Source organism: Somniosus microcephalus, chromosome 18 (genome assembly GCF_052327205.1).
Source record: "Somniosus microcephalus isolate GS21.2 chromosome 18, FLI_Smic_1.0, whole genome shotgun sequence".
Classification (NCBI taxonomy): Eukaryota; Metazoa; Chordata; class Chondrichthyes; order Squaliformes; family Somniosidae; genus Somniosus; species Somniosus microcephalus.
The window spans coordinates 22,928,510-22,954,020 of record NC_141004.1 but is presented as its reverse complement, the minus strand read 5'-3'; the positions used below and the strand labels follow the sequence as shown (position 1 = coordinate 22,954,020).

Genomic DNA, 25,511 nt, shown 5'->3' with positions numbered 1-25,511 from the left:
TCTTCAAGAGCGAGTCTAGCCACCTCCCCATGACATTCGCCAAGATTACCGTTGCTGAATCCCCCACCATCAACATACTGGGGGGGAGGGGGGGCACGGTCACCATTGACCAGAAACTTGACTGGACCAGCCACAAATACTGTGGCTACAAGAGCAGGTCAGAGGCTGGGTATTCTGCGATGTCTCCTCTTCTGACTCCCCAAAGCCTTTCCACCATCTACAAGGCATAAGTCAGGAGTGTGATGAAATACTCTCCACTTGCCTGGATGAATGCAGCACCGACAACACTCAAGAAGCTCAACACCATCCAGGACAAAGCTGCCTGCCTGATTGGCACCCCATCCACCACCTTAAACCTTCACTCCCTCCACCACCGGCGCACCGTGGCTGCAGTGTGTACCACCTACAAGAGGCACTGCAGCAACTTGCCAAGCATTCTTAGATAGCACCCCCCAAGCTTGTGACCTCTACCACCTAGAAGGACAAGGGCAGCAGGTGCCTGGGAACACCACCACATGTAAGTTCCTCTCCAAGCTACACACCATCCTGACTTAGAAATACATTGGCCATTTCTTCATCGTCGCTGGGTCAAAATCCTGGAACTCCTTCCCTAACAGCACTGTGGGACTACCTTCACCAGACAGACTGCAGCGGTTCAAGAAGGGCGGCTCACCACCACCTCCTTGAGGGCAATTAGGGATGGGCAATAAATATTGGCCTTGCCAGTGACGCCCACATCCCATGAACACATAATAAAAAAAAATAGAACTCGGAATAGCTAACGCATGTTCAGTGTTATCAAATCCGCCTTATCGCCTGGATTGTTGACGCAGAAAACAAAGGCAGATTAGATTGGGATTGGTGAAAACTAGCTATTAACTGAAATATATTGGTGTATTCTAGAAATGATTGGTGAATGCTTTATCACTATTTAATAAATCAAGTAAAAAGTGGAAGTTTATTTAGCTGACTACAAACATATACAGGTTATGTATGCACTTTTAAAGTCAAAATGCCTTCTCAATTTTCATCAGTATTCTATTAATTGCAAAATAAAATGGCAAATGTTGGTTTGCAGGCAAGGTCTGGAATCTGATTTAAATTTTGTGCATTTAATACTATCTCTTGTGTATTCCAATATATTATCCTTCCTTCAAGATTGAGAAACTCACCTTATTGATAAATGGCATTGTCTAGAGTTCCTTCATTCGCTCAGGCTCATGTACTGTTTGGATGTATAGAAGTAAATTGCCATCTAATTTTATGAATATTCATTGAATGTAGTGATTTGCAGTTTTAAAGGGCAGTATTCATGTGCTAAGAGCTAGGACACGGTTACAAGTAAATCAGTGCAACAGGTATATAAGCAGTTGAAATCTGTCTGAACTGTGATCAAACACTCGATGGGCCGAATGGCGGCCTCCTGTGCCGTTATGACTGACTATTTTAAAGTTTGCATACCTTAGTACAGCACGCACGCAAGTAAGGGCAGTTGAATTCACTAAATCAGTAGAGCAGGATAGCAGGCCAACGACGAGGCAACCAGACTGGTATTACTACTTGCAGGACCTTATTGATGATTGATCATATTTTTCTCCATAATTTTTTTTGTGGTATCATTACACACAAGTACTTCATGTTCCACAGGTGGATTACCAGACTTTTGGTCCGTTACATTCGTTAAGTACTAGCTGCTTCAGAAATATGAACAAAGTATTGCTACAGGAGTATTTGGTCCAAATGCGGGATACTTCGGCCAGTTGCTGAAGTAGGTGATTGTATTTCAAAAGCACAAGCTGTCTCTACCTCCCAAATGTGTGGGTTAAGACCAATCGTCATTTTGTGACTGCACACCTCGAGGCTACTAATAATCCAGGGGCAGAATCTGTGGAAAGATTCTTCTTAGTCATCTCGGTGTTCCTCACCTGAAGCAGGAGCTTGTATTGTCTTGCGAATTTGTGTTGACACTTTTTTCATTGTCCGTTATGATTTATGCAGAGGCTCTCTGGAAGTTCTGGTGGTTGAATTTTAGTTACTTTAACTTTTTTCTTTTCATAATGTAATTACTGGATTGCATCCATTTAATAAACAAGATTTTGACTTTTTTTAAAAAAAAAAATGAAAACTGCAATTTAAATAGGTGGCTGAGTGATTAACCTAAATTAAAAGTTCAAGTCAAAGTTTATACCAGGCGAGAGGGAGAATTGTTTGTAATGGGCATTTGTAAATCTAATATTTACTTGAATATCACTCCAAGTATCATCACTAAATTCATAATCCACCATGGATTAATCATCTTGGTACACCATTGCAACCTACTGTACAGGATTTCAAGAAAAGATCCCTCTGTGTCTTCAGAGGGATCTTTGTGTTGTCCAGGGGGGAAAAAAGCAGAGTTAACCAGTGTAGTTTTGCTCCCAAGCATTGTTGTGGTTTAATGGCATTGTAGGCCATTTCATGTAGTTTGAATTTTAAGTATTAATGTTTTCACTTTGCTGCTTATGAAGGCTGTATAAATGTCATACGTGATAAATTTTGCCTTCCAATGGCATGTCTGTTGATCATTACTCTTCAGCCTCCGGAGTGTAAAGTGAGGTTTGTCATGTTCTTTGATCAGTCTACGGCAGTGCAAGTTCAAAAGCACGAAAATCTGGTTCATGCCAATAGTAGCTGTCAGAGTACGGATGAGGCTCATTGAAGAGGTGGGAGGCTCCAATTTTTCAAATTGACCAAGCAAGATCAAGATGTGTAGGTTGGGGTTTTTAATTGAAATACTCCCATATGGGATGATTTATTTTTCAGTCACGTCATAATGGATTATGTTAACATTGGTTCAGTGGATACCTGCAGTGTAAATGCATCTCAAACATACAACAGTAGGTAGATACTGAAAATAAAGAAGTTTGAGTTTCATGACGGTTGCTAGTCAAAAAGCATGTTCCAGAAATAGAGTAGAATGGATATCCGAGCGCAATTGGCAAGAGAGTAATCTAATCCATCAGTTCAGATGGCATTATAAACTGCAAGAATGAAGGTCAAGCAGCGTGTAACTATCATCTGAATGCCGAGGTAAGACAGCAAGCTTGATATAACTTCAATTTCATATGGAGGTTTTTGGGGGGAAAAGGTTGGTGCGCACCATGTAGTTAGTTACTGCAGGATTAGTGATTTTTAATGTCTGACATTTGAGAAATGTGCAGCTGATTACCAGCAGATGCACTTAGCAATAAATGCTGTTACAGAAGCTGTCCATGTTGTGTTGAAGGCAACTGTTCCTCAAATAGTTTAGCTTTCTTCCCCCCCCCCCCCCCCCCCCCCACCCTCTGTCTCCCTGTCTCTCGTGCACTATTCGTTTCTTACCAACTTCAGAGTTGAGTGATTTTTGGTCACTTAAAGTTCACGGTTCATAGTTTGGGCGCTGAGCTAGAGTAGAAGAGCAAACGTTTATGGAAATCAGTAATGCTATTAAAAGATGAGCTTCGGGATACTGCAGGTAAATGGATTAATACTTGCTAAGAGGAAGAATTCTTCTGAATGTGTTTGTTATTACACATGGCCAGCGTAATTCATCCACTCTGGAAGTTTCACTTGAGTGGTTCTGCACTAGTTATTAAATGCTTGGTGCATTTTTTTTTTTTTTAGTTTGCATTCAAAACTCCAGGACCACCGTGTTTGTTTTAAAACATTTTTATTTTTAGACATGCAAAATCTTTAATGTTCTATTCATGCTCCTATTTTGTTTTCAGTTTGGGAGTAGCTCAGTCCAACATGGCCTCCCCTTGGCTGCTGTGCGAATGGAGAATTGACTGATACCAAATGTGTCCACTTAGTCCATTGCAGTGCCTTTACTTGGTGTTCAGCAATCTGTCTGGTTTCATAATGATGAGTGGGAAATGGCGAGGAATTTGACTTGCAAACCAACCTACAATGTTACAAGTTATGCACTGTACCTGTGACTAGCTGTACTAGTATAAGAAAGACTTGCATTTCTATAGCGCCTTTCACGACCACCGGACATCCCAAAGCGCTTTACAGCCAATGAAGTACTTTTTGAAGTGTAGTCACTGTTGTCATGTAGGAAACACGGCAGCCAATTTGCGCACAGCAAGCTCCCACAAATAGCAATGTGATAATGATCCGATAATCTGTTTGTGATTTCGGTTGAGGGATAAATATTGGCCAGCAAATATAAGCAACCTGGCGCCCCCATATTTTGGAGCACCTCGATCACTGTTCTATATTCACACAGAAAAATCCCATGCAGTAGCTTCGGCAAAAGAATGGCAAGACTGTCGACTCGAGTTCTGGGTTCGGATCACGGTGTGCGACTGACCTTGAATCTGACTTGTTGTCGGTGGGTGTGTTTTGCTAGCTCTCGAGCCAGACTGCCAGATGGAACAATTCGTTTCAGCCAGGGAGGGAAAGGAAAGATTCTGCCAACTGAAGTAGATTTCCTGTTTGACCACAGAATGTAATTGATAGTAAACAGAGGAGAAATCAGGCCGTCCGTTCCCGAATCAACTCTGCTGGCTGCAGGGGAAAGACGGCAGTGAGGATGGCAGAGCTAAACGTTACTGCATTGTGACTGAGGGGAGGACTGAGAGTACAAGTAGTGGGCTTGTGCTAAAATATGCAGACTTGCCATCAGGGACCTGCTTTTTGAGGGGGAGAAAATGCAGAGAATTACAACTGGGATATCTGCCTGTTTTTGATGCTGAACAATGGGTCTCGATGACTGGAGGTGCTGACTTTGAGGATTTCTGATTCTGTGTAAGGGAATTGATTTTAACATTAATTGATGTCGTCATTCAGCCCAGGGCGCTTCAGCTGTCTGTATGTATGTTAATTTGTTTTCTCCTAATATTTGGCTTGGTAATTCCTCTAAGCAATCATCCACTGTTTCCTTCCTGCTCCCCCTGGCAACTGTGCTTGTCATTTAAACAGTTAAAGTAGGATCAGCTCAAACAAAACTCAAGGATATTAATGTTTAATTCTTTGTAGCTGATCTTTAAAAGGGGTATTGGTGGTGAAACACACTAATCTATTTGAATAAGTGCTAACATTATCTTAATGTGCTTATCTGTGAGAATAAAGGTTCTATTCAGCATGGTTTTTCACCACCAGTGACTGAGGAAGGAAGACGTTGAATGTTCCCAACAGCCCCTGCCTTACTAGAATGTCAAGTATTTTCTAAGGAATTGCATGTGCTTAAATTGCAGTCACGCCTCAGCCTCCCCCAGACTGTGCAACTGCAGAGTGATGTTTGCTGGATTTTCCTGGCTGCTCACGTTACACGGAACAGCACTGACTTCTCTGGCCCACGGCTGAGTCATCTCTTCATCCAAAACGTAAACAAACCTCATCAGGAGCAGACAGCAGGCGACGAAAGACGAAGCCTCCTCATGACCGGCCTCTGGGCCTGTGTGAGTGACGGTGGAGAAGAAAAGTGAGCAGTGCCATTTGGGGACAGCAAATGTTCTGTCAGCTAGTCGTCATTTATCTTTTTTTGAGGCAGTTCATGCTGGTGCTAGCAGGTAGCAAATGCCCAGCTTTTAGTTGCTTACTGCGGTTAAATTTGTTGAATGGGGAGTACCGTTAATCTTTTTTTCCCCCAATAGAGATATACACTCTACAAGAGTGCTGTGTTAACAGGAGAAACCTTGTTAAATGTTCTGCATCCTTAGCCATGAGTGATGACATTTGTGACTTTTTTAATAAGTATTAAAATAACCGCTTCATTTTTCTAATGTATGGCACCTACCTTTTTAATTTAAAAGAAACAAAAATCCTCTTTTCAAAACCTTTTTAGTTCAATGTGTTTGGCAGTATTGTGTTTTAAGGACAGCGACGAGTAATTTTGCATTTTCTACTGCGGTGACTTGATCAGTCTGTGTTTGAGGGAGACGTCAGAATGCAGCATTTAGTTTCAACGAATCACATCGTTGCCTATTTGGAAATTGCAGCTCATGAGCAGCGCGGGCTGTGTGTGGGTGAGTGAGTGTGTGTATGGGTGGGTGTGAGAGAGTGTGTGTGCATGTGGGGAAGTGTGTGTTGCTTGATCAAATATACAGATACAGTGCACAGAAGCTGTGTTAAAACTAGCTCTGTTTACTCAACAAATGCGAACCAGGCACTTACGTACGATATAAAATCTTTCTGGCACTGGAAGGGTTACAGGGGTTATTATAAAAGTGGCAAACAGGTGGCCTGACAGCTACAACACCAGTCGGTTTCCAGATTCTCAGCTGGGTGACTCGGCTTTGAATTCTGGTTTTGATTACTATTTGCAGTTGTCCTCTCGGGGACGCGGGGGGGGGGGGTGTGGACAAGTGTGCCAATTTGGCCAGGTGGTCTGAGGGAGGGAAGGGACGGCGATCTGGGTATTAAGGGTTGCCTACCAACCAGTGGTCATGTGCGTGCCACCTGTTGGCTAGACCAAGCAACTGTGTTGATGTGTCCCTGAAGGTGGATTGTCTCCTTTCAGTTGATGAATGTGATTATTGGAGAAGGGGGAAGGATTAAAAAAATGCCACAAATACTTTTCAGAAGCAGAACTGTTAATTGAAGTGTAAATCTAACATGGTTTTTAGACCAGTCTATCCTGGGGCATGCTCCAAGTTTAAACTCTTTGCAAAAAGGAGTCTCTCTTGCTCATAGAATGGAAAAAAGAATTACCTTTTTGAATATCCTCAACAGGTCTGTACTGCGGAAAACTGCATTCTGTACTGAAGTTTGCAATTTCCCTCTTCCCTGAAATTACTGAAACCGAAAGCAGTTAAACTTTGGCAGCATTAGAAATATTAATGTTGTCCCGATGGCCCATGTAGCAGCTGCTGTATGCAGGGGGAAAATCGTAAGGGATGAGAACATAAATTATTTAGAAACTCGCACTCCTGAGTGTTTTGCTGCTCATTTATGCTTTTGTTTTTCATGTGTATATTTTTACATGTCACAGAATGAACATGCAAGTTCCTGCATTGGGATGTTTTTTTTAAATTTAGGAGTAGCGAGCTTGCTGAATATGTAGGAAGTTTTAATTTCTGTATCAAGAAATCATACATAATTCTGTAAGTTCTCTGACTTTGGGGTGGGGAGGGTGGATCCTTTCATTTCTGTTCAGTGACAGGAGGTGGGCAAAATAACCTAAGCTAACTGTTGCCAACCAGTTAATGTGGGTAGGAAAACTAGAATTTCAGTTAAAGTAGCGATCCATATTTCTGATTCTTTTTGCTTCAGTCCGTGCTCTGCAATTAAGGAATTCTCAGGATGTGGGCACTGCTGGCAAGGCTGGCATTTAATGCCCATCCATAGTTGCCCTTGAGAAGGTGGCGGCAGGCTGCTGCCTTGAACCGTTGCAGTCCATGTTGTGAAGATGCTTCCACAATTCTATTGGGTAGGGAGTTCCAGGATTTTGAACCCAGTGATGATGAATGAACGGCAATATATGTCCAAGTCACAATGGCATGTGACTTGGAGAGGGACTTGAAGGTGATGGTGTTCTCATGGACCTTCTGCCCTTGTCCTTCTAGGTGACGGCGGTGAGGGTTTGGGAGGTGCTGTTGAAGTCGTGGCGAGTTGCTCTGGTGAATCTTGTAGAAGGTATGCACTGCAGCCACATTGGTGATGGAGAGGGTAGTTTAGGCTCGGATGTTTAATGCATGGTACTCCATGTATGATTTCTCCCCGCCGCCACCCCCCCCCCCCCCCCCCCGGTCCCCACTTCCACCAACATTCTATCGTGAGTAAAATCTTTAGACGTGCACAGTGTGGATTCCTCTGTTCATTTAAATTTTTAATAGGTGCAGTACCGCACTCTGAGAATTGAATTAAATTTTATTCGAGTCTGGGTTAACTTTTTTGCACTAAGATACAGTGAGGCACATCCAAAGTTGGCCCATATTTGCCTGGATTTTGGGCCCAAAGTTTTCCATAACATGTAGGCCATCGAGCCCATCCCAGACTACTATTTCACTAACTGCCCAATTCCATCTGGTGAACAAGCTCCCTGACCCCAGTGCTTGGGCAGATGTGTGTTGCACATTGGTAATTGATTTCTCAAACCAGCTTTGCTCTTCTGCAATAGTGCTGTGGGGAATATTTTAAATATTACAGCTACTTGGCAATGTAGGGTTTCTTTCAACTTGCTTAAAGGGACAGTTTGTTCATTTTAAAGCAGCCGAAGTTTAACTGGAAGAGGACAGAAATCCTAAACTTGGGCGTTTTAGAGTGGAGGAAAAGGCACCTTTTGGTAGGGCTGAGCTGGAACAGGATACAAAGTTTCCAATACAAAAAGAAGGGAGAAATATTAAATAATTAATGGAGGGAGGGGCCTGTGGTTGAAAGATAGAAAACATAGAAGATAGGAGTAGGCCATTCGGCCCCTCGAGCCTGCTCCGCCATTTAATGAGATCATGGCTGATCATCCAAATTCAGTACCCTGTCCCTGCTTTCTCCCCATATCCCTTGATCCCTTTAGCCTCAAGAAATATATCCAACTCCTTCTTGAATATATTTAATGAATTGGCCTCAACTGCCTTCTGTGTTAGAGAATGCCACAGGTTCACCACCCTCTGGGTGAAGAAATTCCTCCTCATCTCAGTCCTAAAATGGCTTATCCCTTATCCTTAGACTGTGACCCCTGGTTCTGGACTCTCCCACCATCGGGAACATCCTTCCTGCATCTAGTCTGTCTAGTCCTGTTAGAATTTTATAAGTTTCAATGAGATCCCCTCTCATTCTTCTAAACTCCAACGAATAAAAGCCTAAGCGACCCAATCTCTCCTCATACGTCATTCCTGCCATCCCAGGTATCAGTCTGGTGAATCTTCGCTGCACACTCTCCATGGCAAGAACATCCTTCCTCAAGGCGACCAAAACTGCACACAATACTCAAGGTGTGGTCTCACCAAGGCCCTGTACAACTGCAGCAAGACATCCTTGCTCCTGTACTCTAATCCTCTCGCTATGAAGGCCAACATACCATTTGCTGCCTTAACTGCCTGCTGCACCTGCATGCTTACCTTCAGTGACTGGTGCACAAGGACACCAAGGTCTCGTTGCACTTCCCCTATTCCCAATCTACTACAGTTCAGATAATCTGCCTTCCTGTTTTTGCCACCGAAGTGGATAACCTTGCATTTATCCACATTGGGCAGATGCATAGCAAATGCAGTATAATCACCCAACCTGTCAAAATCATACTGGAGTTTCTCTGCATCCTCCTCACAGCACACACGCCCACCCAGCTTTGTGTCATCTGCAAACTTGGAGATGTTACATCTAGTTGTGAATAGCTGGGGTCCTAGCACTGATCCCTGTGGTACCCCACTAGTCACTGTCTGCCACTCGGAAAAAGACCTGTTTATTCCAACTCTTTGCTTCCTGTCTGCCAACCAGTTCTCTATCCAAGACAGTACCTTACCCCCAATCCCATGTGCTTTAACTTTGCACGCTAATCTCTTACGCAGGACCTTATCGAAAGCCTTCTGAAAGTCCAAATACACCACATCCACTGGTTCTCCCTTATCTATTCTACTAGTTACATCCTTAAAATTCCAGTGTTGTTAATCTTTTATAATAGACTCTAGCATTTTCCCCACTACTGATGTCAGGCTTACTGATCTATAATTCCCCGTTTTTTCTCTACTACACTTTTTAAATAGTGGGGTTACATTAGCTATCCACCAATCCATGGGAACTGTTCCAGAGTCTCTAGAATTTTGGAAGATGACCAGCAATGTATCTACTATTTCTAGGGCCACTTCCTTAAGTACCCTAGGATGTAGATTATCAGGCCCTGGGGATTTATCGGCCTTCAATCCCATCAATTTCCCTAACACCATTTCTCTACAAATACTGATTTCATTCAATTCCTCCCTCTCAGTAGACCCCATGTTCCCGACATCTTTGGGAGGTTATTTGTGTCCTCCTTTGTGAAGACAGAACCAAAGTTTGTATTTAATTGGTCTGCCATTTCTTTGTTTCCCATTATAAATTCCCCTGATTCTGACTGCAAGGGACCTATGCTTGACTTCACCAATCTTTTTCTCTTCACATATCTATAGAAGCTTTTACAGTCACTGTTTATGTTCCCTGCAAGCTTACTCTCCTAATCTATTTCCCCCCTCTTAATGAATCCCTTTGTCCTCCTTTGCTGAATCCTAAACTGCTCCCAATCCTCAGGTTTGCTTTTTCTGGCCAAATTATATGTCCTCTCCTTGGATCTTATGCTATCCCTAATTTCCCTTGTTAGCCATGGTTGAGTCACCTTTTTTGTTTTATTTTTATGCCAAACCGGGATGAACAAATGTTTGCCATTGCCTATCCACCATCAATCCTTTAAGTAACATTCTCCAATCCATCCTAGCCATCTCGTGCCTCACACCATCGTAGTTTCCTTTATTTAAATTCAGGACCCTAGTCTCTGAGTCAACTACTTCACTCTCCGTCTTAATGAAGAATTCGATCATATTATGATCGCTCCTCCCCAAGGGGCCTCGCACAACAAGATTATTAAATAATCCTTTCTCATTACATAATACCCAGTCTAAGATGGCTTGCTCTCTAGTTGGTTCCTCGACATATTGGTCCAGGAAACCATCCCGTATACACTCTAGGAATTCCTCCTCCACAGTATTGTTACTAATTTGGTTAGCCCAATCTATATGTAGATTAAAGTCACCCATGATAACTGCTGTGCCCTTATTGCAAGCCCCTCGAATTTCCCGTTTAATGCCATCCCCAACCTCCGCATTACTGTTTGGGGGTCTGTATACAACTCTCTAACGTTTTCTGCCTCTTGGTATTTCTCAGCTCTGCCCATACAGATTCCACATCATCAGAGCTAATATCCTTCCTTACTATTGTGTTAATGTCCTCTTCAACCAGCAATGCTACCCCACCTCCTTTTCCTTTTTTCCTGTCCATCCTGAATATTGAATACCCCTGGATGTTGAATTCCCAGTCTTGGTCACCCTGGCGCCATGTCTCCGTAATCCCAAGTATATCCTATCCATTTACATCTATTTGCGCAGCTAATTCATCCACCTTTATTATGAATGCTCCTTGCATTAAGACACAAAGCCTTCAGGCTTGATTTTTTAACACTTAGTCCTTTTAGCATTCTTATTTACTGTAGCCCTGTTTGATTTACACCCTTGATTTCTCTGCCTTCCACTTTTGCTTTTCTCCTTCCTGTCTTTTGTTTCTATCCTTGCTTCCCTTTCCTCTGTCTCCTTGCACAGGTTCCAAACCCCCTGCCATTTTAGTTTAAATCCTCCCCAACAGCACTAGCAAACACTCCCCCTCGAACATCGGTTCCGGTCCTGCCCAGGTGCAAACCATCCAGTTTGTACTGGTCCCACCTCCCCCAGAACCGGTTCCAATGTCCCAGGAATTTGAAACCCTCCCCCTTGCACCATTCCTCTAGCCACGTATTCATCTGAAATAGCCTTCTATTTCTACTCTGACTAGCACGTGGCACTGGTAGCAATCCTGAGATTACTGCATTTGATGTCCTATTTTTTTTAATTTACCTCCTAACTCGCTATATTCAGCTTTTAGGACCTCATCCTGTTTTTTTACCTATATCGTTGGTACCTATATGCACCAAGACAACTGGCTGTTTACCCTCCCCCCCCCCCCCCCCCCCTCTCCAGAATGCCCTGCAGCTGCCCAGAGACATCCTTGACCTTTGTACCAGGGAGGCAACATACCATTCTGGAGTCTTGTTTGTGGCTGCAGAAACGCCTATCTATTCCCCTTACAATAGAATCCCCTATCACTATAGCTCTCCCACTCTTTTTCCTCCCGTCCTGCGCAGCAGGACCCCCCATGGTGCCAAGAAGTTGGCGGCTGCTGCCTTCCCCCGATTTAAGCTGTCTCCCTCAACAATATCCAAAGTGGTGATTGGGCAGAAACATGGCAAATGCACTATAATGTGGATGAATGTGAGGTTATCCACTTTGGTGGCAAAAACAGGAAGGCAGATTATTATTTGAATGGCAGTAGATTGGGAGAAGGGGAAGTGCAAAGAGACCTGGGTGTTCTTGTGCACCAGTCGCTGAAGGTAAGCATGCAGGTGCAGCAGGCGGTTAAGAAGGCAAATGGTATGTTGGCCTTCGTAGCAAGAGGGTTCGTGTACAGGAACAAGGATGTCTTGCTACATTTCTACAGGGCCTTGGTGAGACCGCACCTTGAATATTGTGTGCAGTTTTGGTCGCCTTACCTGAGGAAGGATGTTCTTGCCATGGAAGGAGTGCAGCGAAGATTCACCAGGCTGATACCTGGGATGGCAGGAATGACGTATGAGGAGAGATTGTGTCGATTGGGCTTATACACACGAGTTTAGAAGATTGAGAGGGGATCTCATCGAAACCTATAAAATTCTGTCAGGCCTGGACAGACTAGATGCAGGAAGGATGTTTCTGATGGCCGGGGAGTCCAGAACCAGGGGTCATAGTCTAAGGATAAGGGGTAAGCCATTTAGGACTGAAATGAGGAGGAATTTCTTCACCCAGAGAGTGGTGAACCTGTGGAATTCTCTGCCACAGAGGGCGGTGGAGGCCAGTTCATTAAATATATTCAAGAAAGAGTTGGGTATATTTCTTAAGGTTAAAGGGATCAAGGGATATAGGGAGAAGGCAGGGACAGGGTACTGAATTTGGATGATCAGCCATGATCTCATTGAATGGCCTACTCCTGCTCCTATCTTCTATGTTTCTATGGTATATCTGTTTGAAAGGGGGATGGCCACAGGGGACCGCTGCACTACCTGCCTGCACCTACTACTCTGCCTGATAGTCACCCATTGCTGAGAACATTGGCGGGCATTGGAGCTGAAGCGTTACCAGTCTAGCTGAAATTTCTAGCCTCAATGCATGGGCATTGCATATAGCCATGTGTTAAAGTAGGAAGCCCAGCTGGAAAGTTCATAGTAAAAGTAGTGGTATTCTGATTGGGGAACCATTAACCTGCTGGCATATGTCTCATACAGCTCTTGATTGTGGGTGAGCATGCATTGCTTTGAATATGAAAATGGCCTCATTGATGCACTGGAGGACCATGTTTGCTCACATGTATATTTCCACCTTTTCAGGTGTTTATATCCCAAGGATGCACTTTATATGGAAGGGGGGGGGGGGGAGAAATGTCACTGGTGAAACTAGTACAGTGTTTGTTGCAGAAATATTGACATTCTGACCCACACAAGACATTGATGGAGACTTCATTTTAGCTTTGCATAATTTTTTTCAAGTAAAGCATATAAATGTTAAATATTAGGGAATGTTATGGAGTTTAACATTTTCAGTGATTTTTATCTGTTAGACTATTTTAAAAAAAAAACTTGATTTCTCTACCAAAAATGAGAGCACTCTTAATCATAGGAATGGTGAGCAGCATTGTACATTTCTGTACATTGCGCTACAAGTGCTAAATTCTTGGTCAAGCTCACTCGGTTTTTAAAAGCTGAATGTCAAATATCGATCCATCTGAGTAACACATTGCACCTTGTCTTTCAGACTTTCTCAGTGGCTTCCTGGCACCAAGGGATGCGAGAGAAGAGACTAAACAGTTGTTGCTAGGCTGCTGCTACAGTAATATGCACGTTCTTACGACGCCTTTATCTGGGGAAGTTGGACTCTGCTGATGTTTGCGTCACTGCCAAGAGAGTTAAAAACCAATTTGAAATTTTCAGGCTCCCATTGGAACCATCAGTAGGACGGCTGTGCCAGCTTCTGGCGTGGATCTTTCAAAGCTTCAGCTCGAACCTTTTTTTCATTTCCGAGGGCAAAAATGACTAATAACTCAGCAGGCCACCATCCAGGCAACTCTGTTGCCGAGGGCAACCATGAGGGGGAATTTGGCTGCACCGTCGCGGATCTACGTGGCCTTATGGAACTGCGATCTGGCGAAGCAGTCAGTAAAATACACGACACTTACGGTGATGTTCAAGATATCTGCAGAAGGTTAAAAACTTCTCCAGTAGAAGGTAGGTTGTGTGTTATGTGTATGTGCACGCGAGCATGTTGGTTTTGTGTTTTTTAAATGTTACTGCTCTTGTTTGGATAAGTTACAGTTACAACAATCTGGTAATTTTAAATTTGGATTAACTTCATCTGAATTTGGATGCCCTGCTGCTGTTATCTCTTCCTTCTGCTTCCTAGGATGGGGGCTAACTTGGGAGGGAGGGTCCTGAAAAAGGCTTTATTGATATGATGGCCGTGGCAACTGACTAGTCCATCATACCAAGACGGTCTTTTCCAGGACCTCCCCCATGTATCTGCTGTGTTGTACTATCCTCCAGCGTTTCCACATTATTGTTCCTCACTAGACTACGTTTGTGGGCGACCAATCCATGGACTCTTGCACAAACCCTTCAGAAAAACTTTTAAATAACCTGAGCTCTTTGCCTAAATGCAAAACGACATTGCATGTCACACACTGATGAGCTTAAAGATCTATATTTTCTAGGCTCTGGTATGCCATGTTTCAAAACTTCTACTTCAGGAAGATGCCAGCACAATTGTTCCTTTCCAATCATTACTCTGACATGATCCCCCAAGCATGTTCAACATTCTTGAATTGTGTCCCTGTGGATCACTTTCTGGCCAGCCTGATGGGGGTTCAGAAATGTTCTCGCATAAGAGCAGTGTGTGCTTGCTGTGATGGGCAAAGCTTGACTGGGTTCACATGCTAAACCAATCATGAAATTCAGTGCTGATCAAATGCTCCATACATTATTCAATGCTACAACAAATACAATACAGCTGCTTGAACATAGAAAAGATATGTCCTAAAGCATTTAATTAATTGATTAAATGTCAACTGGCATGGACCAAACTGCAAATGATTGAAACTGCACATAACACCGGTCAGCAGCAGTTAATTACCAAAGGACAAGTCTGCAATAAGTACATCCTTTTTTTTGCAGGGAGTAGATGGAAGAATCTTGCTATCTTTTTTTCAAGGTTGTCGGCCTTTGTTTGGTGGTAGCATCCTGCCTCCAAATTAGAAGGCTGAGAGTTTAAGTCCCATTCCAGAACTTGAGTATATAATCCAGGTTGACACTTCAGTACAGCACTGAGGTGGTGCTTCACTGTTGGAGGTGCTATTTTTCAGGTGATACGTTAAACCAAGACCCCGATCTGCCTGTTTTCTCAAGCGCTTAAAGTGCATGACCGGGTATGAAAGGCTTAAAGTCCTTGTCACCAGCTTACTGAGCTTAATTTGGTTAAATGTCTGTCCCAGAGCTGCCTGTTGCTGTAACTCAATTGCCTCCATTGAATTTTGGCTGTTTCATGACTGAGATGGTTCGTTTTCTTTCAAGCAGAAGCTGGATAGTATCAAACGAGCTGCAATTTAAATTGTCTCTCTCGCTAATTGATGAAATGATACCGACCACGATCCTGCCCATAGCCTAGATAACGCAGCTAGAATCGGAAGTATAATGCAGAAAGGATTGCTTGCCCAAGAGTTCTGCAAATCTGGTTTAGTATCCAATTACATTTTCTGTAATATGCTGGAATTGCACAGCAGGTCCATCAGCATCTGTAAAGAAAAAGTAGGTTAGCATTTTGATTATCAACCCTTGATCAATATGGAAAACTTTAAGATAAGAGCTTTTGTATAGGACTAAGGTGGAAGGGAAGGATGAAAAAAGGAACCAGTAAAAGCCAAGATTCAGTTATGCTGTCCTGTTAACTTTATATTTCTATGATCATTGCAAATCTACTGACATTTCGGTTTTCCTGGAGTGTCAGTTATGTGGACTCTATCTTTATCTTTAAATTTACTTTGAACAGAAACATTCTCTCTGGAAATATAACGAGGCACTTGAGACTTAAGGGGAAGCAATGCTCCCAAGCTTTGAAAAGTTATTATGAATACATCATTATTCCTCCCATCACCCTGTCTCTTTACTTTATGTGGCAAATCTTTTGTCTAAACTTTTATATCAACTTGCAATATTGCAACAGGTACAAATAATCATTTATCTAAAGTTGCGATAAACAAGTCTCCTGGGACTTATTTCCCAGTGTAGAGTTGTGCGTCGCCGCATTTAAGCCTTGGGCAGAGGGAAGAGAGAAAATGCCAGAACCCATTTCACAACTGCACTTAATTTAGTATTTTTCCCTCCCCATCCCCCTCCAACTTTTGCAAAATGCTGTGACTTGTCTCCCCCGAAGTATTGTAACTCTAATGTGTGCAGTAAAGGTATTCTTGAGTCTTTCGAGTTTCTATATTGGTGGCGATGCTTTTTTTAAAAAAAAGTTTGAGAAATTTTGGCTCCCACGAATTTGCAAGTATTTTTCGATCTCTTATTGTTACAGTTAAAAATGTGTTAATATTGGCACATCCAGAGGTCCCTTGCCCTAAAGATGGGGAGAAATTGGTCATAACTGCAGGAAAAATTGTGTAGGGTACACATAAATAATTAGCTAGAAATTTAACAAGTAGGGAAAATGCAGAAATTACAGACCCACAAGCTTCAGAGACCCCAGCTTGAAAATGACTGGTTTGAATTCACATGGTTGATGTCTATTTTGGATTTAAATGGTTTTTGGTTACTACTCCAAAGAAGTTCTTTTAACACTAGTATGCGTTTCTGTGATGGGTAGGGGGAGAGAAGAAGGGGTGAAACATGACTGAGAGACTATAAAAAGAGCTCATCATTTTGAATCACCTTCCCTTTTTCCCCTTCCCTTGATCCCAATTTCATTTTAAATTATTAAAAAAAAAAAAAAATCTCTGGAGTAGATACCTTTTTGGTTTTCAGGAAACATATTTATCATTTCAAGGGAAACATAGAAACATAGATAGGAGCAGGAGTAGGCCATTCAGCCCCTCGAGCCTGCTCTGCCATTCAATGCGATCATGGCTGATCATCCAAATTCAGTACCCGGTCCCTGCTTTCTCCCCATACCCCTTGATCCCTTTAGCTTTTAAATATATTCAAGAAGGAATTGGATATATTTTTTATGAATTGGCCTCTACTGCCTTCTGTGGTAGAGAATTCCACAGGTTCACCACTCTCTGGGTGAAGAAATTCCTCCTCATTTCTGTCCTAAATGGCCTACCCCTTATCCTTTAGACTGTGACCCCTGGTTCTGGACTCCCCGGCCATCGGGAACATCCTTCCTGCATCTAGTCTGTTCAGTCCTGTCAGAATTTTATAAGTTTCAATGAGATCACCTCTCATTCTTCTAAACTCCAGCAAGTACAAGCCCAGTCGACCCAATCTCTCCTCATACGTCATTCCTGCCATCCCAGGTATCAGCCTGGTGAATCTTTGCTGAACTCCTTCCATGGCAAGAACACACTTCCTCAGATAAAGGGTCCAGATAAGGGAGGAGGAGCAGTGGGTTGGAAGATACGCATTTCATATTTGGGATGTGTTTTGTATCTAGGTGTATGCTGACCACAAAGTATTTGGTCAATGTGAAGATATTGGGCTAGAAATTCGGGTCGGAGGCTTCCCGCGGGTGCAAGCCCCCGACCTACACTTACCTAGCTCACCTGCCGTTGTGCTGTGGGCCCGCGTGGGATTCCGATCCTGGGCCTCCTCCAGCTGCCGGCGTGCAGTGCTTGCATATCCCAGGGGCGCAGTTAGTTCGAAGCATCCCCTGGGATCACGTGGGCCATGGAGAGCCAATCTTAGCAGGGAATTGCTAGTCATAGATTTGACAGGAAGACCTGTCAAATCTATGAATAGAGATTGGCCCCAAAACCTAACTCAAAGTTCAAATTTTTTTTTTATCCCATTATTAAAATAACGATTAAAATACATAAAGTAACTACAGGAAACTCTTTTTTATCTGGCACAGACGGGACCGGCGTGGTGCCGGTTTATCAAAGTCCGAATTACAGAGAGTTATAGTTGAAAGGTAGGAGAGCTTGTACACAGCAACAAATCAAAGCTTCCCTGTTGCTCAGCAACAGCTGCAAGAAGCCCAACCACAGACCAAGCGTCCCTGTTGAGTGCAGGAACCTCCGATTACACAGCCAAGAATCACGAAACGGCCACTAATGAAGAAAAACTTAACTGAACCTACTCCTGAATTTTGCCGGTTAACCGAGATTTCCGGTTGTTTGGGTGCCGGTAAATCGAGAGTTTCCTGTATTAAACAATTTAAATTTTTGAAAAAATTAATTAGTTTTTAGCGGGGCTAAAAATAAACTTACCTTTCTTTAAAGTATTTAAAAATAATAAACCTGTGGGGGAAAAATGTTTTAATTTTACTTAATTCACCACTTGTTAAAAGCAGGCCTTGCGACTGCTTTTTAAAAGTGTAGCTGCTGGAGACTTATCCTCCCGGAGAAACCTGTGTTTAAAAAAAAAAAAAAAAAGGAAGTTCCAGGCGTACGTGCTCGACCTGTGAATCCCTTCAAGGGAACAGAAGTTCCGGTTTCCAGCGCATGCGCAGTGCATGCACGAAACCGGCACTTTTGTTGGCCCTACGCGTGAGTACACAGTGTACTCACCCGTGGGGACCCGAATTTCTGGCCCATTACTAACCAGGTTAACCAAGGATCTATTTCTAGGGCATTTTCTTATAAACCAAAATAAGTGCATCAAACTTTGTATAGATGATGGGTGGGACTATGTTTTGGCTAACGGGTGAAATTTTAGGCTCCCTACCATAATATTTTAATTCATTGGAGGAGGCTCAGAAGACTATGAATGAAGGCAGTAAAACACAGATACCTGATGATGATATTTGTTGGAGAAAATATGGGGGGTGGGGGAGTGGTTTATGATGCAGCCCTTGGAAATGATGGGGATTGTAGCTCGTGTAGACGTAAAACAGGTTATTACATTCAAAATTTGATTGTAGATCTATAAGACACAAAAAAATATTAGCAAGCCTCATTAGGATTTTTTTCTTTCCCACTGGGTAGTTGAGATGTCGGATTCTATTAGATGTAACTTTTTAAAAAGCTGAACAACTGGCTGCTAAGAATGAAATTGAAGGTTGCAAGGGTGGGCACAGATAACGTGTTGTACTGAATGCAGTGGTTCAAGTACTGTTGAGACAATGGATGAATTGTTTAAATACAGACAGTCTAAGTAAAAAGAACACAAGTGGAAAGATTTACTGATATTTTTGCTTGATTCATCTCCAGTCTCGGAGAAATTTGGGGTTTATTTTGTTGGTTTTGCCTGCAGTTGGTTTTGTCCTTCAGAATATTGAGTGAGGTTGGGCTGATACCATGATACAATATTATACCGTACATAGTTTTTCTTGTTTCATACTTGTAACACACAAACCCTTAAAGGGGTAGCATCAGAACCAAAGTTTGCTGCAAAAATAGATGTACTGTGTGTTCTGGGGTGTTAATGTGCCCGAGATTGCAGAGCTGACTGTTCACTGCTGTGCAACACTGAATTTTAAAGGATCATTGGCTTATTTCTTCAATCAGGTATTGGATGTTTGACTTATTTTACCTTTGCCCCATCTCCTAATTTAGAGCATAAAGTGGTCAGTAATTAATCAACAGCACCTTGCATTTATATAGCGCCGTTAATGTAGTAAAAAAGATCCCAGGGCACTTCACAGCGTTATTAAACAAAATTTGACACCGAGCCGCATAGAGATATTCAGATAGATGATCAAAAGCTTGTCAAAGAGTTTTAAGGAGAGAGAGTTAGGGAGGGAATTCCAAAGCCTAGGTAGCTGAAGGCACGGCCGCCAATGGTGGAGAAATTAAAATAGAGGATACGCAAGAGGCCACAATTGGAGGAGCGCAGAGATCGGAGGGTTGTAGGGCTGGAGGATGTTAGAGAGAGGGGTGGGGGGGGCAAGGCCATGGAGAGATTTGAAAACTAGGATGAGAATTTTTAAAATTGCGATATTGCAGGACCGGGAGTCCATGTAGGACAGCGAGCACAATGGGACTTAGTATGAGTTAGGATACGGGCAGCAGAGCCACATTCAACCTCAGTTTTCAACCGTGAGAATGGATACTCATAAATCAAGGACATCGGTTTCATTGTCACCTTCTGTTTATGCATCCATTTATTAATATCCATCTACCATTCCTCATCACATGCTCTTAAATTTGTCAAAATAACAATGTTTTAAGATTTGGATCATTCACCTGGACACAGTTGTGATTGAGCAGATTTAATATTACTGTGATGAAAAGCATCACCAGTTACACTCCCTCTCCTTCACTTCCCCCAACAACCTTTCCACTTCTCACTTTGTGCTTGGGCGCTATGTTGAAATGTGATATTAAGGTCGGATGTTTCAAGCAGATGTGACATTCATTGGGTACCAAGCAGAGTAATTCTTGCTTTGTGAAGACCCAACTAAATGTTGAAGACCCAACCTGTGTATATAGCTAGTTTTTTTAGCAAAATCTGTTGCTTGCAGAAGGTAATTTTAATTTAATTTGCTTTCTGTGCAGAGGGGAAATGCAGTTCTCATTATATGTGGAGATAGTGTAGATCACATGCATACAATTGTGGAGATCAAGGTTTAAGGTCTAACCACTGTAGTGGGAAATTAATTCAATTAAAAATGTAAATATTATCCATGATTCCTTGACCCAAATTGCCCATACTACAGAACAATTCTAGTCTGATGCTGGAACTTAAGAATTTGGACGGAATGCCATCCAGCAAGTGGACAATTATTTGTGATCAAGTAGTTCTTCTCCAACCCAAACGGAGGTCCTTCCCACAAATGACAAGAGGGGCGAGGTGACCTGTCTGATCTCTGTGTAACCAATTGCTATTAGGTGCACAAGGAAGCTGAGGTGATGTACTGGTGATTAAAAAGAGAAAATGCTGGAACCCCTCAGGAGGGCAGGCAGCGTCTGTGGGGAGAGGAAGGTAGGGTTAACGTTTCCGGTCAATGACCTTGCGTCCGACCTGAATCGTTAACTGCAACGTCCTCTTCCCCACTGATGCTGCCTGACCTCCTGAGGGATTCCAGCATTTTCTGTTTTATTTTTCAGATTTCCAACATCTGCAGTAGTTTGCTTTTTGATGTACCTGTGTGTTTGTTTTTCCCCTTTTGCCTCCAATGGGGAAGTGCCTAGTAGTAATTCTGCTATGAGCATTGTGTTTTAAGCCTGATTAATGGAACAGATTGGGAGTTAAAACCTTACTAGTTCTGTGACGACATAGAATCTGTGATTGGACAGTACTCCCAATAGATCATACCTGAAAATGTCCATCACTCTTGTGTAATGGATATTCTCAGCTTGTAGTCGCATTAATCGATGGCAGCATTCCCATTTGGATTTGTAAAAGTTAAGGAATTGAGTACTTTCACTGTAAAGTTGAGTCTCCCTGGAAAGGTCATAATTTAACTACGGCACACTACTTCCTCCACCCGCGCACCCCACCTTCTCCAGATATAACAATGTGGCTTACACTTTTACATGTTTTAAATATGGTTGCCTTTTCAGTTTTCTCTCATTGCTTTTTCTTGGCTCATGGTGTACAGTGTGCATGTTTTAGTGTAAACACCAGTGCCTTGTGGATAATGGGTTTGTTTTTAAATGGACTCTGAGAGGAGACGAGAATTTCTTTAATCAAAAGTTTGCACTGTAACAGAGAGCCTTGTCGTGCAGTTTACAATGCAAAGGGAATAAAGGGTTGCATTTTAATTTTGATGTTTGATTAAAATTTGTAATCAACTTTATTTGAAGTTCTCGCTGCCTGTGTGTCGAGATCAGTTTCTATGCAATTACACAGCTGTTTGTAAAAGTGTTTTTATAATAGTCAAACAAGTTTTTTTTACTGACTGACTGTAGTTGCAGAATTTAGAAACATAGAAGATAGGAGCAGGAGTAGGCCATTCGGCCCCTCGAGCCTGCTCCGCCATTCAATGCGATCATGGCTGATCATCCAAATTAAGTACCCGGTCCCTGCTTTCTCCCCATACCCCTTGATCCCTTTAGCCTTGAGAAATATATCCAACTCCTTGAATATATTTAATTAATTGGCCTCTACTGCCTTCTGTGGTAGAGAATTCCACAGGTTCACCACTCTCTGGGTGAAGAAATTCCTCCTCATTTCTGTCCTAAATGGCTTACCCCTTATCCTTAGACTGACCCCTGGTTCTGGACTCCCCGACCATCGGGAACATCCTTCCAGCATCTAGTCTGTCTAGTCCTGTTAGAATTTTATAAGTTTCGATGAGATCCCCTCTCATTCTTCTAAACTCCAGCGAGTACAAGCCCAATCGACCCAATCTCTCCTCATACGTCATTCCTGCCATCCCAGGTATCAGCCTGGTGAATCTTCGCTGAACTCCTTCCATGGCAAGAACATCCTTCCTCCGATAAGGCGAACAAAACTGCACACAATACTCCAGATGTGGTCTCACCAAGGCCTTGTACAACTGCAGCAAGACATCCTTGTTCCTGTACTCAAACCCTCTCGCTATGAAGGCCAACATACCATTTGCCTTCTTAACTGCCTGCTGCACCTGCATGCTTACCTTCAGCGACAAGGACACCCAGGTCTCGTTGCACTTCCCCTTCTCCCAATCTATTGCCATTCAGATAATCTGCCTTCCTGTTTTTGCTACCAAAGTGGATAACCTCGCATTTATCCACGTTATATTGCATCTACCATGCTTCTGCCCAATCACCCAACCTGTCCAAATCATCCTGGAGTTTCTCGGCATCCTCCTCACAGCACACACGCCCACCCAGCTTTGTGTCGTCTGCAAATTTGAAGATATTACATCTAGTTCCCTCGTCCAGATCATTAATATATATTGTGAATAGCTGGGGTCCAAGGACCGATCCCTGCGGTACCCCACGAGTCACTGCCTGCCACTCGGAAAAAGACCCTTTTATTCCAACTCTTTGCTTTCTGTCTGCCACCCAGTTCTCTATCCAAGTCAGTACCTTGCCCCCAATCCCATGTGCCTTAACTTTACACGCTAATCTCTTATGCGGGACCTTATCGAAAGCCTTCTGAAAGTCCAAATACACCACATCCACTGGTTCTCCCTTATCTATTTTACCAGTTACATCCTCAAAAAATTCCAGTAGATTAGTCGAGCACGATTTACCCTTTGTAAATCCATGTTGACTTTGTCCGATCCTGTCGCTGTTTTTCAAGTGCTCTGCTATTACATCTTTTATAATGGACTCTAGCATTTTCCCCACTACCGATGTCAGGCTTACCAGTCTGTAATTCCCCGTTTTCTCTTTACCACCTTTTTTGAATAGTGGGGTAACATTAGCCACCCTCCAATCCATGGGTACTGTTTCAGATTCCATCGAATGTTTGAAGATGATCAGCAATGCATCTACTATTTCTAGGGCCACTTCCTTAAGTACCCTAGGATGTAGATTATCAGGCCCTGGGGATTTATCGGCCTTCAATCCCATCAATTTCCTTAACACCATTTCCCTACAAATACTGATTTCTTTCAGTTCCTCCCTTTCATCAGACCCTATGTTCCCTGACATCTCTGGGAGGTTATTTGTGTCCTCCTTTGTGAAGACAGAACCAAAATATATATTTAATTGGTCTGCCATTTCTTTGTTTCCCATTATAAATTCCCCTGATTCTGACTGCAAGGGACCTACGCTTGACTTCACCAATCTTTTTCTCTTCACATATCTAAAAGCTTTTACAGTCAGTTTTTATGTTCCCTGCAAGCTTACTCTCATTCTATTTTCCCCTTCTTAATACCTTTGTCCTCCTTTGTTGAATCCTAAACTGCTCCCAATCCTCATGTTTACTGCTTTTTCTGGCCAATTTATATGTCCTCTCCTTGGATCTTATGCTATCCCTAATTTCCCTTGTTAGCCACGGTTGAGTCACCTTTTTTGTTTTATTTTTATGCCAAACTGGGATGAACAAATTCTGTAGTTCATCCATGCGGTCTTTGAATGTTTGCCATTGCCTATCCACCGTCAACCCTTTGAGTGACATTCCCCAATCAATCCTACCCAATGCACGCCTCAGACCATCGTAGTTTCCTTTATTTAAATTCAGGACCCTAGTCTCTGAGTCAACAACTTCATTCTCCATCTTAATGAAGAATTCAATCATATTATGATCGCTCTGACCCAAGGGGCCTCGTACAACAAGATTGTTAATTAATCCTTTCTCGTTACATTAATACCCAGTCTAAGATGGCCTGATCTCTGGTTGGTTCCTCGACATATTGGTCCAGGAAACCATCCCGTAAACACTCCAGGAATTCCTCCTCCACAATATTGTTACTAATTTGGTTAGCCCAATTTATATGTAGATTAAAGTCACCCATGATGACTGCTGTACCCTTACTGCACGCTTCTCTAATTTCCCTTTTAATGCCATCCCCAACCTCTGCATTACTGTTTGGAGGTCTATATACCACTCCCACTAACATTTTCTGCCCCTTGGTATTTCTCAGTTCTACCCATACAGATTCCACATCATCAGCTAATATCCTTCCTTACAATTGTGTTAATCCCTTCTTTAACCAGCAATGCTACCCCACCTCCCTTTCCTTTTTGCCTATCTTTCCTGAATATTGAATACCCCTGGATGTTGAGTTCCCAGCCTTGGCCACCCTGGAGCCATGTTTTTGTAATCCCAATCAAATCATAATCGTTTACCTCTATTTGCGCAGCTAATTCATCCACCTTCTTACGAATGCTCCTCGCATTAAGACACAAAGCCTTCAGGCTTGTTTTTGTAACGCTCTTAGACCTATTAGAATTATTATTTACTGTGGCCATGTTTGATTTAAACTGTATTTCTCTGCCACTTTTGTTTTTCTCCTTCCTATCTTTTTTCTTTTATCCTTGTTTTCCTTTCCTCTGTCCCTCTGCTCAGGTTCCCAACCCCCTGCCATTTTAGTTTAAACCCTCCCCCTAGGACATCGGTCCCGGCCCTGCCCAGGTGCAAACCGTCCGGTTTGAACTGGTCCCACCTCCCCCAGAACCGGTTCCAATGTCCCAGGAATTTGAATCCCTCCCTCTCACCATTCCTCTAGCCACGTATTTGAAATAAAGAATAGATTTGCCTTCCAAAGCTAGGCTTTATTAACTTTAAAATCTGCAGCACATCTTTCCACATCCAGTCCCAACCAAAGCTGGAAAAGAACTGAATTTAAGGTGGCCACCACACATCATGTGACATCAACTACCAATGAGATTACAACATATATCCCAAGGCAGTTAACAAACAACCAATCACAATACTTTTACTAAACAAGGAATAATCACCACATTATTCATCTGAAATATCCTTCTATTTCTACTCTGACTAGCACGTGGCACTGGTAGCAATCCTGAGATTACTACCTTGAGGTCCTATTTTTTTAATTTACCTCCTAACTCCCTATATTCAGCTTTTAGGACCTCATCCTGTTTTTTACCTATATCGTTGGTACCTATATGCACCACGATAACTGGCTGTTCACCCTCCCCTTCCAAAATGTTCTGCAGCTGCTCTGAGACATCCTTGACCCTTGCACCAGGGAGGTAACACACCATCCTGGAGTCTCGTTTGCGGCCGCAGAAACGCCTATCTATTCCCCTTG

At 42.7% G+C, this 25,511-nt stretch overlaps 1 protein-coding gene across 6 annotated transcripts in view; it reads left to right on the top strand.

Moving 5' to 3' along the window:
* Positions 1-25,511, top strand: part of LOC147105123 (plasma membrane calcium-transporting ATPase 1-like) — a 268,080-nt gene that overhangs the window by 105,659 nt on the left and 136,910 nt on the right. For 5 of the 6 annotated variants that reach the window (XM_086011221.1, XM_086011219.1, XM_086011217.1 and 2 more), the window contains exons 2-3: positions 7,530-7,599; positions 13,521-13,990. In XM_086011221.1, coding sequence (XP_085867347.1) covers positions 13,795-13,990 — 196 coding nt within the window. In that variant the 5' untranslated portion in view covers positions 7,530-7,599; positions 13,521-13,794. The remainder of the gene's footprint in view (positions 1-7,529; positions 7,600-13,520; positions 13,991-25,511) is intronic. The other variant, XM_086011218.1, reaches the window with a different exon arrangement.